General features: G+C 49.1%; 1 protein-coding gene across 1 annotated transcript in view; it reads right to left on the reverse strand.

Moving 5' to 3' along the window:
• Positions 1-1,948, reverse strand: part of LOC130581197 (perilipin-3-like) — a 4,530-nt gene extending 2,582 nt beyond the window's left edge. Inside the window, exons 1-4 of the mRNA XM_057379172.1 lie at positions 1,880-1,948; positions 930-1,080; positions 564-628; positions 158-328 (exon numbers count right to left, since the gene is read on the reverse strand). Of these exons, the coding sequence (XP_057235155.1) occupies positions 158-328; positions 564-628; positions 930-1,080; positions 1,880-1,948 (456 nt within the window). The remainder of the gene's footprint in view (positions 1-157; positions 329-563; positions 629-929; positions 1,081-1,879) is intronic.
• Between the last annotated feature and the right edge of the window lie 16,053 nt (positions 1,949-18,001).

Raw genomic sequence — 18,001 nt, forward strand, 5'->3', positions numbered from 1 at the left:
TTCCAGAGCAGTGGGGTGATGAATGGGGCTGACCATCCCCTGTAAGGGTTCCCATTTCAGTACCCCACACCCTTTCCTTACCTGGCTCCTCATTTCCCGTGGGGGGATGGTCACTTCCAGCTCTGTCCAGCTCAGCTGCTGCCCCAAGGGAACCTGCCTGTTCCTGTCCAGGCTCCAGGGCCACCCCAGCACTGCTGCTCCCTGCAGRTCTGGCAGCCCCCACGCTGCTCTGSAKGGCAGCATCTGTCACCTCCATCCCTTTGCTGTCCCCATCAYCCCTCACATCAGCCACTGCACATGAGAGCAGCTCCCTCGAGTCTGAGGGCATCTGGGGAAGAGGAGGAGAGTCAGATAATGGAGTGGGCTGTGTCTGTCACCAAAATCCTGAACTGCACCAGCAGGACAATTGGCACTGGGCAGTGGAGGGTTTGCTCTTGTAGGAACCTGCACCACGCACTCAGCTCCTCGTACAGGAGCCTGCATTGCTCCCAAGCTTAGAAACCCCCAAGAGCCAGGCCCCTCTGCCTGCCAGGGACAGCACAGCCGCCCTGTTTAACCCTCACCTGCTCCTCAGGCTTCTGAAGGAGTGGCAGCTTCTCCCCCAGTCTATCCCAACCCTTGGCAGCAACTGAGGAGAGAATGGGGAGGCGAGGAACAAAAACATTAAAACTTGTTTTTCTGCAATTTCACCTCAAGTTCCACTTCACAAAAATCAGCTTTAGAACAGTCAAGATCAGAACCAATCCCTGGTTCTCCATCCCACAGCTGGGACTAGAGCTCAGCTTTAGCTGTTTTTGTAAGCCAGGAGCTGTGGTTTCACTGGTGATGGAGAAGCACATTTCCCCTGCCCAGGACTCCTCCCCGGTGTGGAAGGAGCCCCARAGCCCTCCCAGAGCAGGGATTTGGGGTTGTTGGCAGGCAGGGGTTACCGTGGGGCTGCAGGGTGGCCGTGGTGACACTCTGTGCTCCCCTCTCGGCAGTGGTGCTGACAGAGCCCGGGCAGGGCTGGCTGTCCTTGGAGCAGGCACAAACCTGGGCACAGCTCAGCAGGCTCAGCCTGGCCATCTCCTGCRCTGCAGCCTGCCAGGGCAAAGAAAAAAAACAGCCGTGGAGCTCCAAACATGGCCCTGGAATTCCCTGTTTGGGAGGAATTGTCACCAACCCAATTGTCACCAAACTAATTGTCACCAAACCACCCGTCCTGGCTGAGGGAGGAGCCCCGGCCCTGCTCACACCCTTAAATCCATAACTCAGTTGTGACCCAAGCTGTGGGGCTTTGGCACTAATGATGGCTCACCCCAGGAACGCTTTCCTCTAGCACAAGGAACAACTGAGGTCAGGGGAAGCCTCAATTCCTCTGCCACATTCCCATTTCCAGTTCACCTGGAATGGTTATTTGAAAAGCCAAGTTCCCAGGAAAAGCTCCACCAGCCAGGACTGAGGTGGTTTTAAGCTGACAGGCTTCACCCTAGCCTGCAGGGATGCTGCTGATCACAGGGACAGAGACAGAGCAGCAGGGCCCAGGGATGCTGAAACTTTGGGAATTTTTCCATAGGAGCACAACTCTCAGCGAGGCAGGATTTGAGTTAGAGAAACACCTTTCCTAGCCCAGAATCAGGGGCCTAARTGGTTTACAGGGACTTTAGGGCCACATTTTCATCTGTGTTGTCACCCTGGGCAGAGGAAACTCCCCTTTTTTGGGGGGCTCAGCTCCCCTAAGGCCACAGCAGGGCCAGCTCCTCACCCCTGTATCCCACAGGGAGCACCTTACCTCCTGCTGCTCATCCTCCTCCTTCACCTCTGGGGCACTCTGGGCAACCTCCTGCTCCTCCWGGGCWCTCKGGGCAACCTCCTGCTCCTCCAGGGCTCYCKGGGCAACCTCCTGCTCCTCCTTCACCTCTGCAGAGCTCTGGGCAGCCTCCTCCTTGTCAGGCACAGCAGAGGCCATGGCAGCTGGAATGCAAGGAGCATCAAAGTTTTAGGAAAAGGTCCCCATTCCCAGGGTACATTTTCCTCTAAGGTCATAAAAGAGAGAAGTTCCTCGACTGCCCATTAAGAGGAAATCCCAAAAATGGCCTTTATGGAAGGAGGGGATCTGTGCCACTCACAAATCCACCTGGGTTTTAGTTTCAAGTGGTTTATGATAACCAGAGGAACCAGGAGAGCATCCTTTCCTCACCCTGGAGACCAAATATTATCAATATATTGAGGAAGGGCTCTGGGTACCTCCTTCCTCCCCACAAAAGCTTCAAGGAAGTTTTGAATAAAAGAAATAAAAACAGCAGAACTGAGGGGAAACAGAGCTCAAGGACCTGCCCTGGTGTTCTCCCAGCCCAGCCAGAATCAGCTCCTCACTCCAAACCAGCCCAGGCTCTATCCAGCCTTTCAGGCAGCTCCACGAGCATCTGAGCTAAAACTCAGCCCATTCCATGATTAAACCAAGGAAGGTATATCTCAGCACAAACCAGGAGTTTCAAGAACACTTCCAGCCTCAACACCACAGAATTCCCCCATAATATCCAGAGCAGGAGCCTTTTTTACCTGTTGGAGAGGACCAGACCACCAACAAGTAAGAACCAAACACTCAGCACACTCCAGTGCCCCTCTCCTGCCCTTTTATAGTGCCTGGGATGGGTAAGGAGGGACCCTCAGGGCCTGAGAGCTCTGGGAAGCAGCAGGAAGGAGCCACTCCCTGCCCTGGCCAATTAGAGGGGCAATAGGGCTCAAATGGGTCCTGCTGTGGCTCATTAATTATTCTGTAATTAGGCAGGTCCACCGTGCCCTGTGTAAAGCAGCTTCACTTGGAGAACTCCATTTCATCAGCAATAACTGTGGGAATGTGTGAAAGCAGTTTCCTGTTCCTACACTAATGATGTTTGATAGTTAATGGCATTCCTGCACTGTGGAGGAGCAATAAAATTTTGGGTTATTTAAGGAGAACTGAATTTCTAAGTTTGTCTGAGGTGCCACATTCAGTGGTCCCTGACCAGTTGTCCACAGTTCCCCTTTTGTCCCTGGATTCTGAGCATTGCAAGTAATAGAGTTTATTTATTCAGTAAAATGTTTTTTTCTGATGATAGATGCTAAGTACCAAGACTCACAGGGAAGGTTCAGATTAGATATTGGGAAAAATTACCCCACAAAAAGGGTGTTCTGGCAGTGGAACAGCTGTGGGTACTGGTGGCATCACCATCCCTGGAAGTGTTARAAAACYCTGMGGGTGAGGGKCTTGGGGACATGGTTTTTTTCCACAAGCTTTGGGATCTGCTGGTGAAAGGCACCAGACGAGAGCTGGGGTTGCTGATAATAAACCCCACACTCGCCCCTGGGAAAGCAGTGGTGCTCAAGTCAGGTCACAGCCCCCTCAGCCAGGGAAATAAGGGTTTCCCAGAGCAGATCTGGCCAGCACCAGTTGCCAAATGCTTGGATTTGCCTCCTCCTCCTGCAGCAGGAGCCCCACTCAGGGTGTGGGCAGAGCTGCCAGGGGTCAGCCTGGGCTCTGCCCATCCCATCCTGCCGCTCCCTGGACACCGGGGGGGAAATGGATCCACCAGGGCAGGAAAGCTGATTGTGAGTCCAGAGGAGGCACTGAGGTGATCAGGGGATGGAGCAGCTCTGCTGGGAGGAAAGGCTGGGAAATTGGGATTGTTCAGACTGGAGAGGAGAGGCTTAGGGGTGATCTAATGACAGCTTTCCTGTGCCTGAAGGAGCCAGCAGGAATGATGGGGAAGGACTCTTGACAAGGACCTGGAGGGACAGGATGAGGGACAATGGCTTCCCACTGCCAGAGGGCAGGGATGGATGGGATATTGGGAAGGAATTGTTCCCTGTGAGGGTGGGGAGCCCTGGCACAGGGTGCCCAGAGAAGCTGTGGCTGCCCCTGGATCCCTGGCAGTGCCCAAGGCCAGGCTGGACGGGGCTGGGAGCAGCCTGGGACAGTGGAAGGTGTCCCTGCCCATGGCAGGGGTGGCACTGGATGGGCTTTAAGGTCCCTCCCAACCCAGGCTGTTCTGTGATGGTTCCACGATGAAATCAGCTCCTGTTTCCTGAGAAGGTGCCCTCCACCTGCATCCCCTGCAGCTGGACCAGTCCTTCCAAGCAGGCTGGACCACTAGACAGTCCTGGCTGCAGCAGGCATGGTGGGATACCCGCAGGAGAGCATCCACACCCTCCAAGGGCATCCCTAGAGCCTGATACCTGTCCCCCTGCTCACATTTGGAAGGTTTGCACGGTGCACAGAGGGGGTCACAGAACAGCAGAGCAGCTCTGGGTGCCCCTCTGCCCCACCACACACCTGTTCAGAGTGTCCTGGCCTCTCTCAGTCACCTCCACATCWTGCCAGCAGCAGGTGGCACATATTTGGAGAGGGTGACCGGCAAACTGTCATAAACACCCCTCAGAAATATTATTTGGAGTCCTTTCCATAAAAAGAAACTGGAGCTTGATAAATGTGCAGAGCACAAAGAATGGTCTCCAGCAGCACATTCAGAAAATCACTGCTTTAGGCAATCTCCTTAGCAGCTTGTTCCATGTTTTATAAGTGTCCTTCCCAGCTCCAAAAGAAATAATACCACTAATGATTGTGTCAGATACAAAATAATTTCCCAGCCTTTTGTGTCTGCGAGCTCTCCAATTTCAATAAATCACGTGCCCTTCTGTGCAGCTGAAGGAATCCAAAGCCCATGGAGCAGGCAGCTTGGCTGAAARGGAAAATAAAAATAGGAAGGACAGCAGGGCCATTTTTTTTCCCTGTCTGAATTCCAGCAATATTTTGTTTGCCTTAGCGAGCCAGGCCGTGCCGAGCTGTGATTCCTGCTCTCCTCAGCACAGCTGAGTGCTCCTGGGATCCCATGGGAAGGGCTGGGATTAAACAGGGAGAGGGAGGATGAGGGAATCGGCACAGCAGAGTGGTCTGGTGTCCCTGAGAGGGCTGGGGACCACCCCAGCTCCCCGGGTGAGGGGTGGCAGCTRTGCCCTGACAGATCTTCTGTCACATCCCAGGGGCAGCTGAGGGGCTGGGGCAGGGTTTTAAGGGAGCTGTGGGAACCTGTGAGCTCCCTGCAAATCCCCCAGTGCCCAGGAGATTGTCCTGGTGGGCACAGCCACAGCTGAGGGACAGAGGAACCCAGCAGGGACAGCTCTCCTGCAGGACAGCAGTGGCCTTGGGGACAGCAGGGGTGGAGCAGGGCAGAGGACACGAGCACCTTTGTGCCTCACCTCCTGGATTTAAAGATGGGATGCTGTATAGGGGGAAGCAGAAAACTCATTTCACACCTCTCCTGAATCAKAAAATCACAGAATGGTTTGGGCTGGAAGGAACCTGAAAGCTCATCTTATTCCASCTTCCCTGARGGGACACCTTCCACTGTCCCAGGCTGCTCCAAGCCCTGTCCAGCCTGGCCTTGGACACTGCCAGGGATGATGGTGAATTTGTTCCCAACAGAATAATTGCAACCAGGGCCAGAGTTATTTTTAAAACCCAGAAACAAGCAGTAAAAATTCATATTTATGGGAAATGTGCATTTCCAGTATTTTGAAACTCCCTGTCAAATTTTCCCTGGGAGTTATGGGGGGAAAGAGTCCAGAAAACAATTGTTTACAAACATAAATTAAACAAGATGCGATGAGAAAAGCAGAGGACGGTGACTCTGCAGTGCTCAATGCAGCTCTAGGCCATGAATAAATAACCTGCACTGCCAGACCACCCTTCCTGGGGTGATTGCACCCACCTACTCCTGTTCTGGAAAACAGCAAAAACCCCTCCAGACTCTGCAGAAATGGAGTAAGGCCAGAAGGTCTCTGACACCAAGGCCTGGTGGAGCACTTGAGGAGAAGCACAAAGCTGTGTGTCCCCAGACACCGGGGCTGATGGAACAGATTTCCACCCCAGGTCCTGGCTGAGCTTCCCCTGGGATCTGCACCCTCYCCAGCTGATTATCCTGCTGCACTCCCAGCTCACACAGCCATGTCTCCATCACTTTAGGATRCTTCCACTGCCTTTTTCGCAGCCAGTTGCCTGTTTCTTTAACGTTTTGTAAGAATTTAATTACCCTTGAAACCTTTGCCGTGCTCTGGAAGACCTGTTTCAAATTTAGTAATGGATGCAGAAAGCACAATTTAAACACCCAGAGGAGGCTGTTAGTCTGCAATGTGAAATAGTATCTGATCCATCCCATTTTCATTTATCCACAGCAATTACAATTTTTCCTTATTTGCTGACTGATGTAATTTTGAGAAATTTATTCCAGTTCTGTACATCCCCTGATTTTCCATTGAAATTTCTGATGTTCCTGGCAGCCATGGGGGATGATCCCACTCAAGACCTGCCAGGAACCCCTCTCTGGGCAGAGCAGCAGCCTCAGCTCACCCTCTTTTCAATCTGCCCACAAAATCAAAAATAGAACTCAAATGAGAAGGAAAAGCTCAGAAAGCACATGATTAACTAAACCAGTGTGTGTGTGTGTGTATTTTTAATCTCTCAATTGTTAAAGCTGTCCCTGGAGTCAGTGAGTGGGGTACTCAGGTGTGAGGATCTTCAGGACTCCTTCATCTCCCACCCGTGGTGTTTCCACTGCCCTGCTCTGGTTTTGGGTCTGATCCCATTGTGAGATGGGGATGGAATTCTCYGCCCAGACAGGAGGAACTGCACATCCCTACTGGCACAGAAACTGAGGCTCTGGGACACTGGGACACTTGTGCCACTGCATTCCCAGAGGAGAGGAGCTCCAGAAGCAGCCCTGGAGCTGCAGAGACGGACTGGAGCTGTGTGCAGGATCAGCGCTTGGACGAGAGCACATCCATCACTGCAACGGGGCTGCAGCACCACCCTGCCCTACAGGGGCTCAGCTTGGATTCTGACTCTGACACTTGGAGCTCTTGTTTCTCTATTATTGCCTTCATTTTAACTTTTTCCTATTCAATTGTAATTCTGACATAGAATCTCTCACAACATATTTGTGTGTGGGTAATTTCCTTGCTGGTTTGCTTTCAAACTGGCACAAAGTGTCATTCCCAGGTGCCCTGTGGAGTGCAGGATGTGATCAGGATCCCTCCAGGAGAGGYGTGAGGGGTGACCTGGGCTTTGCTGTATCCCAGGTGAGCATTCCCAGCTTCAAAGCTCATTCCCTGCCCTACAGGGGCTCAGCTTGGATTCTCCATYCCARGGGAGGTTCCCACCTTCCCTGACAGACCCTGTGCTTCAAACCAAGACATGGCATCAGGGTCAGGCTGGATCCCCCTGCCCTCCCACTGGAGCTCCAGCACCAGGCATTATTGGCTCAATTTTGGGAAAGTTTTGGGAATATCACTGGTATTGAACCAGCAGCCTGTGCACCAGCCCAGCTACTTCACATTTGCATTTCAGACCTGGCAGCCTGAGGGCCAGAACAGTTTTAATGCTTGGTTATAGAGATAAACATCCAGCCTTGCACGATGCCAGGCAGTCGAGATCACTCGTAAACGCAGGGATATTATGGGATAACCTCAATGCAATCAAAGGTGACTTGCCTGTAACAGTCACAAATTGCTTCCCCGTGTGCCAGCAGCTTTTTYACTTCTTTTCCAGTTGTTTGGACCTTTGAAGGCAGAAGTTAAAGATGTTCCAGCTGCCTCCAGAATGAGGCCTTCTGCTCCAAACAGGGATTTTCCAGCAGCCCCATTTCCAAGCCAATGCTGTCCCAGCCTCCTGGTGATACCTAAAACAAGACTCACCTGAAAYAGAGGCCAGAAAAAATTAAGAGAAAGAAAGCAGACAAATTTAATCCAGGMCTACTGGTGCATTAAGGGCAGACAAACCTTMTTCCTGAGGCTGCACCCAAAATGGACCCYGGGTCACGAGAACCTCCCCTTTTAGAAGTTCTGTTTAATGAACAGAATTGGCCCAAATTCTCCAATCACACCTTCAGGTGATGATGTCACCCACCCCAAGCTGCTCCCCCCAATTCTCTGTTGTTTCCATATTTTGGGACTCTGAGGCAGTGAAGTGTCCTTGGATTCAGGCTCAGAGAGGAATTGTTTTGTCTAAAGATGGGAGAACAGGAGCTCAGTGCTGTACACTAGAAAAGTACAAGAATACAGATACATGAAAATAGAGAAACTAAAGATCCTAAGGCATCATTCCCCCCTGAGCTGGGCACGGTGGGCATTCCTTCTCCTGCTGACCCCACTGGAGCTGAGCCACTCTGGGACCCTCTGGAGGAGAAGGTGCATTTTCCTTGCTGCTGTAAATCTCCTGAGAACCTGGAAGCTCAGAGCTCCAGCGATGGCAGTGATGAGCTGTGGGCAGGAGCTCCTCTCCCTGTTCCATGGGACTGTAGACTTTTCCCGAAATCCCCCCATTCCAGGGAGCCGTGCTGGGGCTCTGCTCCCAGCCCACGAGGTGCTGCTGTTTTATTCCAGCGGTGCTCTCAAGGAGCCTTTGTTTGCATCATTATCCCGAGCAGTGGGAYAGGACTGCCCTACTTTGCCTCCCATAAAAATAGCACGGAAATAAGGTTTGATCTTTTTCCAGTCACCGAGATAATTGGGACCTGTTTGCTTCCATGCTCTTTCCAGTCAGTTGTTGGAGCTATTTTAAAATTATTCTTTCAGTGGTTTTTTTTTTTTTTTTTCCTGATGGGGTCACGGAGATTGGTGGTAAATCTCCATACACCTGTCAAAATACCTTTTTTTTTTCACTAACAGAATGTTTTGTATTAGATGTTGCAGCATTTGTGTATTTTAATATGTATCCCTGTTCCTTTTGCCATTCTCTAAAGTAGWTGGAAGATGCAATTTTCAAATCTTTTATTGTACAGCCTTTTATCAAACTGTCTCCATAGCTGCTGCTTCTTTTTGAAATCAGATTTCTCTCTGATAGGATCAGATCTGAAATCATTTGTTACATTCCTTGCATTTCTCATTTCTAAAGCCAGGCATTGCTTTTTTACACAGCTTCTGTGGTGCTTTTTGAGGCTTTTGTACTTCTTGTCTCCCCTTTTAATATCGATTCTAATGTTTGTCAGACTATTTTATTTCTGCCTTCTTTGTTCTCTGCTTTTTTGATCCTTCCTGTTGGTGCTTCCCTATGAGTTTTATGACTAAATGTCTTTAATTTCCAACTGATGTCCTTTCTTTAAGTACTGTTGACATGAAGAAAAGYAGAAGAAACAGGATAGATTTTCTGCTGGTTTGACAGCCTAATAAGAGATAGAACAAACCCCTGACTGGAGGGGGAAAGCAGCTCCTCATAAATCCTGCAGGTTTYCTTGTAAAGGGAAGAGAATGTCTGAAAAATATGAGTGACACCCAGTGAAAAATCATCAAGATGTGGATCCAGTCAAGCCAGATTGGGAACWTAAATAAATTGCTTTATAAAGGAATCAGAGAATCATGGAGCTGGAAGGGACTCACAAAAAACATCGAGTCCAACTCYTGGCCCTGCACAGACACCCCAAMAATCCCTCCCTGTGCCTGGAGCACTGTCCAACAGGAGAAGAAACAGGGTGGAAGAAATCTCCAGCAGATTCTGMTATATGGTGTATTTAGGGCTGGGTAGGGATGGATCTCTTCACTGTATTCCCAGGAGAATTCAGGAAGGGGGATTTGTCTCTCAGCAGGCTGAATTTCCAACTCCAGCAGCAGAGTCACTGAGGAGTGATGTGCAGTTGGGAAAACCTCAGGATCCAGCTGTGAGGAGGGCTGGGCTGGCTCCAGCTCCACTGTCCCCATTTCTCATCCTCTGCTTGTCCCTCCCGTTCCTCACCACCCTCTTTGTCTTGGCTGGGTCCTTYCTTCACAAAATTGTGCAGTGTGGAGTTGGTGGGGAGTTTTGKGGACAAGTAAAACCTTATAAAACAAGGCCTTGTTACCCCTGTGAAAACTCTTGCTCTCTCCTGTTACTTTGGCTGACCAGAGAAGGATTCTGGGAATGGCTGAGCTAAACTGGAGGTGAAAAACAACCTGGAAAACAAGGGATGGAGCCTGTGAGAGCTCACATGGTGGTGTGTGTGGGGCTGGTTCTGACCATGGCATGTTCCTGGTGTGGTTTATGGTGGTCAGTTCTGACCATGATGTGTTTCTCTCATGGTTTATGGTGGTTGGCTCAGACACTTTGTTGTCTTTCACAAGAATGTAAACCCATAACAAACTAAGGGTTTAACAACCCTGGATTTTCCCAATAAATGTCTTCGCACACCAACGTGGAGTCTGTGCCTCAGTCACTGCAGGGAGAGCAGCCCAGGGCCAAGCAGGAGCTCTCCTAAACCATTCCTCCTYCACTGTTTAATCCATGAAATCTGTATTTGCAGCACCGATACGGAGCTGAGACCTGGGGCTGTCACATCACAAGATGTGGTGGTGCAAAAACCCCCCAGCCAGGGCAGGGCGGGCAGCAAAGAGGAGAAATGTCAGGAAAGCATGAACTGTTGCTAATAAATCCAGTCAGGAGTGCCAGGGCATGGCAGGGAGCTTGGCAAGGTCCCAGGCGAGCCGAGGTGTCAGGCTGGGGACAGTGTCACCCCCCATCAGCGGGTGACAGGCGCAGGGAGAGCTGGCAGCAGAGGTGACAGCCTGGGAAATGCAAGGACAGGCATGGCATGTGCTCACTCTGGAGCACCAAAGCACAAAGAGCTGYTCTCACTGCGGTGATTCCAGCCAGGAAAGGTTTGGAATATTTTCTTTTTTCTTTTTTTTTCCCCCAAAATGCTGAACTTCCCCATCCCTGAGCACCATCTCCCCAGAGCCCCCTTGGCTCGAGAGCTGCTCGTTTGAAACCATCCTCTCTCCGTGCTAAAGGGAAGCTCCCAGGGCTCCCAGAGGACAAACTGAGCAGCAATACAACCTTTTAAAAAGGCTGTTTTCTGTGTCAGAAAACCAGGCCAGCCACCGAGAAATCGTTCCCTGAGGAGCAGGAACATCTTGAGTCCTTCCCTGTGCATTTCCAGGAATTGCTGCCACCAGGCAGCCCTCACTTCTGAGCAGGCACAGCCTCTCTCCATCCCTCACTTTCTCGTTTAAAAGCCTGTTTTAAGAGAGTTATAACTCAGCTGCTGGGGCTGGAGCACAGGAGGAGGTGACAGGAATGTGTCACACTCGGGAATTCTGCTGGAAGTGCCACTTGCAGGGTCTCCCCTCTCAGCCCAGTGCCTTGGMAAGGCTGGCCTGGCCCTCCCTGAAGGAGGGTTTTTATTCCTGCTTTTATTTCTCTAAAAGCAGGAATAAACATATTTTATTTATGAAAATAAAATCCACAAGCCCAGGGGAGAAGAGGTTTTCACCACCGTCCCCTGCAACCTTCCTGTTCTCTTTCGATGGAGGAAAAAGAATAAATGTGGTGAAAAGCCTGGTTTTATAAAATCCTAAGATGATGTAGCTTGTTTGCTTAGGAGAGAATTTTGGATTTGGGTCCTTTTGCACATCTGCTGCCTTTGTTTRATTACAAGTAACAAAAAGGGGTTTCCTTCATGGAGCCTGGAGCATGCTCCAGCTGTGCCAAACATCCATAAAATTTCAGTTTTACCCGATGTTCAATCCCCAAACTGATGGCCAGTGAGACACACCCTGAGTCCTGCTAAGTCCTCATCCCCACATGAGCCTTTTCATCATCCAGGAGTGCAGGATTTCATTTTAAATTATTTTATTGGTTTGGTTTCAGGTTTGAGAGAGAGGGTGGTGAACAGCCCAAAGCCAAAACTGTCCATGTTCTCCCAACTCCACTACATCGTGCTCAGAGCGATGATTTACTGAGGTGAAGGTGGGACAGGAACACAGCCATGCCCTGAGCTCCAGCAGTGTCCAGAAAAAAACAAATTCTGGCAGAAAATTTATTTCCTTAGAGGAGAAAGAGGCTGGMTCAGAAGTTTCCAAGCAGGAGCTGCTCAGCAAGTCAGAACCACGGAGATATCCAGCTTGGGGAAATTATTAAAGGAGGAAGTGCAGTGGATCAGGGGAGGTTTTGGGGTGGATTTGTTCCTTTTTTTCTACAAAATCTCCAGTGTTTGGTGTGTTTGTAAAGCCCCTGCTTTGGTAGAGTGGCACACGACCATTGTCCATCTCCCAGGAGAGGGAGCACAGAGAAAGGAGGTGCCTGTGTGGGAAATCTTGATATGTCCTGCCTAGGTGTCATAACAAAAATAAAAATAAAAATAAAAATAAAAATTAAAATTAAAATTAAAATTAAAATTAAAATTAAAATTAAAATTAAAATTAAAATTAAAATAATTAAATAAATAATAATAATAATGGCAGGGTAGAGGGAAGGGCTCCCTGCTTCTGCAGCAATGGGAACCAGAATTCCAGAACCTGGAATGCCAAAAGTTTCCCTGAACTTGGAGAGCTGGTGAGGACTCTGAAAAGCTCCTCCACTCCAGACCCCTGCAGCCAAAAATATCTCAGAGAGTGCAAGACAATAAAATTCCCTTTGAAAACATCAAAGGGCAAAATCTAGCTTTAAAATGCTCAAAGTATTTCAGGGCATTTTTTTAAAAATCTTTTTTCTCGCTCAAACCCATTCACTGAACCTCACTCTGGGCTGTTTCACACCCTCAGGAACGTGGTTTAAGGGCAAACACCCTGTTCATGACAGCATTTCACACAAATCTGGTTTTACAGCCAACCATGCATCAAATTTACAGATGCAGGAGGCACAAATGTGCCTTATCCCGGTGCCAGGAGCCCTGAGCTCTGCAATCAGCCCAGATTTTCCAGAACAGGCTGGCAGAYGACACCCCCAAATGGCCAATCTGTCCCTGTCCAGCACAATCCYGTTCTGTGAATCTCCAGCCCCGAATCTCATCGCTCGGGGAGGTTTTGTTCTCCACATCTTCTCCTGACACTGAAGATCTCMAGGAGATCAGGGCTCAGATGTGCTGATATTGGACACCAGCACCATCTGCTCCCTGTCCTTACTCACTCTGCATTAAAGACTAGCAAGCTTTCATGAAGTCAGAAGGAAGAAAAAGCCGTGGATGTGTCATCTGGGATTCCCACTGTTTGCTGGTAATTAAGTTTGTCACAATCTTGACAGAGCTGGGAACAATRGAGGGAATCAGAAAGAAAAGGCACRGGGAGGGGAAGTATAATAAGARTCACTCTGGAGCTTTTTCCTTCTGATTCTGTTGCCAAAGAAAATGATTAAAGGAAATAATGATATYGCCATGGTGTTTGCTCCCCAGCTCCACTATAGATATGAATTCAGCCTAACAATTTGTCWWTTTTTTTTTTTTTTTTCAAGCTCAGGTAGTGTCATTCCAATATTTACCGGGCTGCACGTTGCATCCTGAGGTTTCTATCAATTCAAATCCAGGGTCTCCCTCTTTGTCACTCCCTCTCTGTTGTTTTGTCCTATCTTTTACTTTGAGAGAGCAGATAAAGCTGAGCCCAGCTCAGCAGCAGAGTCCCAGTGGAGGGCACCTCACCAGCAGGACCTRCCCACCTGCACCTTCCTGCAGGAAAAAGGGATCACTGGAGCCCATTTTCATCTCTTGCTGTGCTCACTGCAGCTCATTGGGGTTGGGAAAAGCTCTTGGATCATCAGCCACAGCSTGCAAGGGTGTAGGGAGAGCAGGAGGTGTTGGCAGAGCTGCTCCTGGGTGCTGAGAGCTGCAGAAACCCAAACCRAGGGGCTTTGCTTTCCATGGTGTGCAAGCAGGGCACTGCTGATGGGCTGGACCAAGGGATTTCTCCAGTGGAGAGGAGTTTCAGGGCTGGGAGGGCACATTTCCTTGGATAACAGCAGCCTTGGTACCAGAAATAAAGCAAACAAGAATGTGGGGAGTTCACTGCAAAGGATCACCCCAAGAGTGGCTTCATCTCCATCACAGCCCAGCTCAGGAGCTGCTGCTCCCTGTCCATGGAGCTGTAGGGCCTGGAAGGGCTGGGTTAATGGCTGGATCTCATCTTAGAAGTCTTTCTTAAATATTTTTATGATTCCTGCCTGTTTTCCTTTTGTTGCCTGGACCGAAGAACAATAATTTGCTCCTTAGTGGAAAAAYAACTGCAGGAAAGTACAGGCCCTASCAAAATAACTCAAGGAAACAGGAGGAAAAACTGAATCCACCTCAGCTGGATCCTCAGAGCAAAACTTCAGCTGGAATTTTCTGTTTTCCCAAATTCACGTTCAGTTGAGGCTGAGTTTGAMAAACGTGGGCACCCCAGGGCTGCTGCTCTGATGTGCATCTCGTGCTCCACCTCCTCCCAAACTGCTAAATCTGCAAAGAGTTCTCAGAGTGGACTTTGCAGAGGGCCATGAAAACAGCTTTATTCTGGAATATTTCCACTTGTCATTACAATTAATCACCAGGAGCCAAGGAAAAGGAGTTCAGTTTATGAAAACATCAAGCAGGGAATGTGACTGCAGGAAGCTGACAAATGGGACAGCCAYACAGAGAGATGGTTCAGAATAATCCATTTTCATGGCAGCTCCGGTGAAGAGAGCAGGGCAAGACTGAGCAGCATCCTTYCCCCTGACAACCTCCAGAGCAAAATCGTGGCCCTCATCTGAAACCTCACAGCGGCTCCTCTGAGTGTTTTTGAAAGACAAGGCACCGTGTTTTTCAAACTATGTCTCAAGCAGGGAACTCAAGAGAGTCCCTCTGCTGTGAAAAAGAATAAATGTTYCTCTATAACAGAAGTAAATGGCCATTTTTCAAACCCAGTTCCACTCTGGCTGTGAAGCTGGGAGTACACAGAAAATGCCACCTCAAGGTTTGCTCTGAGGACACAGCTGGGATGGACTCAGTTTGTCCCCCCTTTCCATGGGATTGCTTCCACTTCCCTCCACCAGGAAGGACAGACTCCTCTGGGATGTATCCCTGCATGGTCACCATCATTAAGATGTAAGAGAAGTGAGGAGAAACCTTTTCCAACTCAGCCTGGGTGTCCCTGCCCATGTGAAGTGCTGCAACCTCTGAGTTACCTGTGAGGATGATGAAAAGGATGAGGAAGAAGAGAAAAGCCCTTTCTTGTGATTCCCACCTGTTGCAGCCAAGTAAAACCTTGAGTTTGGGGCTGCAGAGGAATTGTTTTGTGTAAAAATGGGAGAGCAGGAGCTCAGCACTGTCTGTGGAGTCTGGAGTTAAACACTGAAGAATCACAGGGGAACAGAGACAKGGAAATAGAGAAACTGAAATCCTGAGGTATCGATGAGCTATCGATGTTTGCAAGGGCCTTGTTCCCCTGTGAAAACTCTTGCTCTCTCCTGTTACTGTGGCCAACCAGAGAAGGATTCTGGGAATGGCTCAGCTCAACTGGAGGTGAAAAACAACTTCCATAACCCTGGGAAACAAGAGACAGAGCCTGTGAGAGCTCACACCGTGGTTTATGGTGGTTGGTTCTGACCATRGCGTGTTCCTGGTGTGGTTTATGGTGGTTGGCTCAGTCACTTTGCTGTCTTTCACAAGAATGTAAACCCATAACAAACTAACATTTTAAAACCCCTGGATTTTCCCAATAAACGTCTTCACACACCAACGTGGAGTCCATGCCTCAGTTGCTGTGCCCACCGCTGGCTCTGAGCAGTGTCAGCACTCACAGGAGAGCAGGGGTTCAGTCAAACAGGAATTCATTCAGGCTTCCACTGCACACACAAAAAGATGTGTTTTATGTCCGTTCAAACCAATTTATTTGTTGAATCCCAGCAGCTGAGCTGGAAAGACAAAACAAACAAATGCCCAGACTGCAGCCCTGCCTTGTCTTTGCTGGGAAATCAGTTCCTAAATCCCCCGAATGCAGGTGTTTGGGGAAGGCTGGAGGGCTTTGCCTCCCTGTGGGACAGAGTTCCCATGTCCAGGGAAGGATGATCCAGAGCCTCATGGCTCCTGTCCAGTCTGTGAGAGAGGCAGGAGAAGATCAGGCAGCTTTTCTCTAAGACCTCCCTGCCATCCTTCCAGGAAGCAGATGGTTATTTTCTCCTGCTCTGCTTCTCAAAACCTGTGTKTCCCTTCATCTGCTCCACCCTCTGTGTGCACACACAGCCAGGCCCAAAAGAATTCRAAGTGTTTCATGGCTGGTAATTCAAAACACACATGAAAATTCACAAAGATGCTCCGTGGGGTTGAGGTTGGGGTTGGTTGGAAAGACAGAGAGAGTTTTTGAGTGGACACATCAAAATCCTCTCCAGCATTCCCCAGCAGGGAAAATCCCTCAGCTGGAATTTGCAGTGGGAAGGAGCTCATTGCTCCAATGGCTGAAATTAAATTTATGCTTAATATTTAAATCCCCAAATAACAGCTTTCACATGTCAGCTGAACCATCAAATTCCAGAGGTGGATCCAAGCCTTTTTGCACTGGATGGAATTTACTCATGTGGAAATTTCCTGGTGCTCTACCGGACTTGTTATTGATGCAAATTTTGTGGCACTGATTAAAAATGTTTCTTTTCCTTTCACTCTACAAAAGAATCTGAGAGTTGTTTGGTTGAGTTGTTGGGTTTTATTTTAATCCACTTGGCACAAAGGAATTCCTCATTGTCTGAGCTGTGCCTCAGYGCTGATRCACAGGACCCTTTCCAGAGATGTTRTTKGGACTGGAGTCACTTCACAGCAGCCTCAGCTGGGATTTGTGGGGCTGCTGAAGTGGAACAGTGGTGGCTCCAGAACCCTTCTGAGAATCCCTTCCAGGGGCTTTTCCTGAGCCTCATCCCCCAGGATTGGCACCAGCCAAGAAATGCAGCGGGACCACCACGGCAACTGCACTCCTGATGGGTTCAACCACAGGAAATCAAACCAGAGGCTCTTAAAAAGCAGCTTTTCTCTTGTTCCTTGCTCCCCTCAAACGTCAGTGGTTGTACAGCACAGCCAAACACCCATCCCTGAGTCTGGCTCAGGAATCTTGGCAGCTTTGGAAAAACCACTTTGYCATTGCATGAAGGTCCAGCAGAAAGGTTCCCTACAAACAGCTCCTTCTGGATGCCAACCACAGACATCTTTGTTAAATTTAAATCATTTTAACAGCACAAGCAAGACCTCTCCAGCTGCTGACACACCCAAATCTGAGTGTCTTTACTCACTGAAAAAGTGCACTAATGAAATTGTAATGTACRTGTTAATTAATGTACATATTTTCTCGGTAAATTTTGCACAGCAGTAAGTGGTCAAATAAATAATGAATGCCGTGGAATAATTTATGTGAGCTCTGTTTCTTACTGTACATGTTTTAATTACTGATATGGACGCACCTCAATGAATTATTGAAAGTCAAAGAATAAATAATATTAAAATTAAAAAGTACACGGGAAGCAAAGTTCAAACAGATATTTAATTCTACTAACACGCTGCGCTGTAATCCTTGCCCAGTAATTGGCAGCAGGAGAGGAAMTGTTCCTCCTGGCCAGCTCGAGCTCCATTTCTTCTGGGTTTTATTTGTGCCTTTCAGTGTTGAAATTCAGCAGCTAAAGCTACAGAGATGCTTTTCATCAYTGGACCTTCAGAAGGAGCTATGTTAATTACATTAATTATGTGAGATCTTCCCTGTGATGGTGCTGAGGCCCCAGCATAGGTTTCCAGTGGCTGCCCCATCCCTGGAAGTGTTCCAGGCTGGGTTGGATGGGCTTGGAGCAGCCTGGGCTTGGGGCAGTGTCCAAACTCCTCTGTGAAGCCCCAGCATAAACCCAGCACCAGCTCAGAGCRTTATCAGCAGCTCTCCCCACTCCCAGCTCCTCCAGCTGACAGCTCCACACCACTTGGAGCCTCATTAGTGCAGATTTACGATTCCCCCATGGAGCTACAAATTGTCATCCAGCTTTCACAYAGTCAGCCAAAGGAAGGGGATGTTCTGGGCCTCTAAATGCACTTGTTGCACGACATGAGCTRGTTTTGCAGCTGGGACCAGAGCTTAGAAGCAACTGGGGGGAATGGCCGGTAATTAATGCTGCTGGTCGTCAGCATGCTTGATTGCTTGCTGCTTATGCCCTGCAGAGTAATTGTGTGCAATTTGTTATAAACTGTGGGTTCTGAAATGGTGCTGCAGTGGCCTTTGGAAGAACTGCCCTGGATGCTTTGCCCAGGGAGATGTTGATGCTGAAATC

The sequence above is a fragment of the Malurus melanocephalus genome, unplaced genomic scaffold, assembly GCF_030028575.1.
Source record: "Malurus melanocephalus ecotype Western Australia unplaced genomic scaffold, MMel_1.1 scaffold_391, whole genome shotgun sequence".
Taxonomy (NCBI): Eukaryota; Metazoa; Chordata; class Aves; order Passeriformes; family Maluridae; genus Malurus; species Malurus melanocephalus.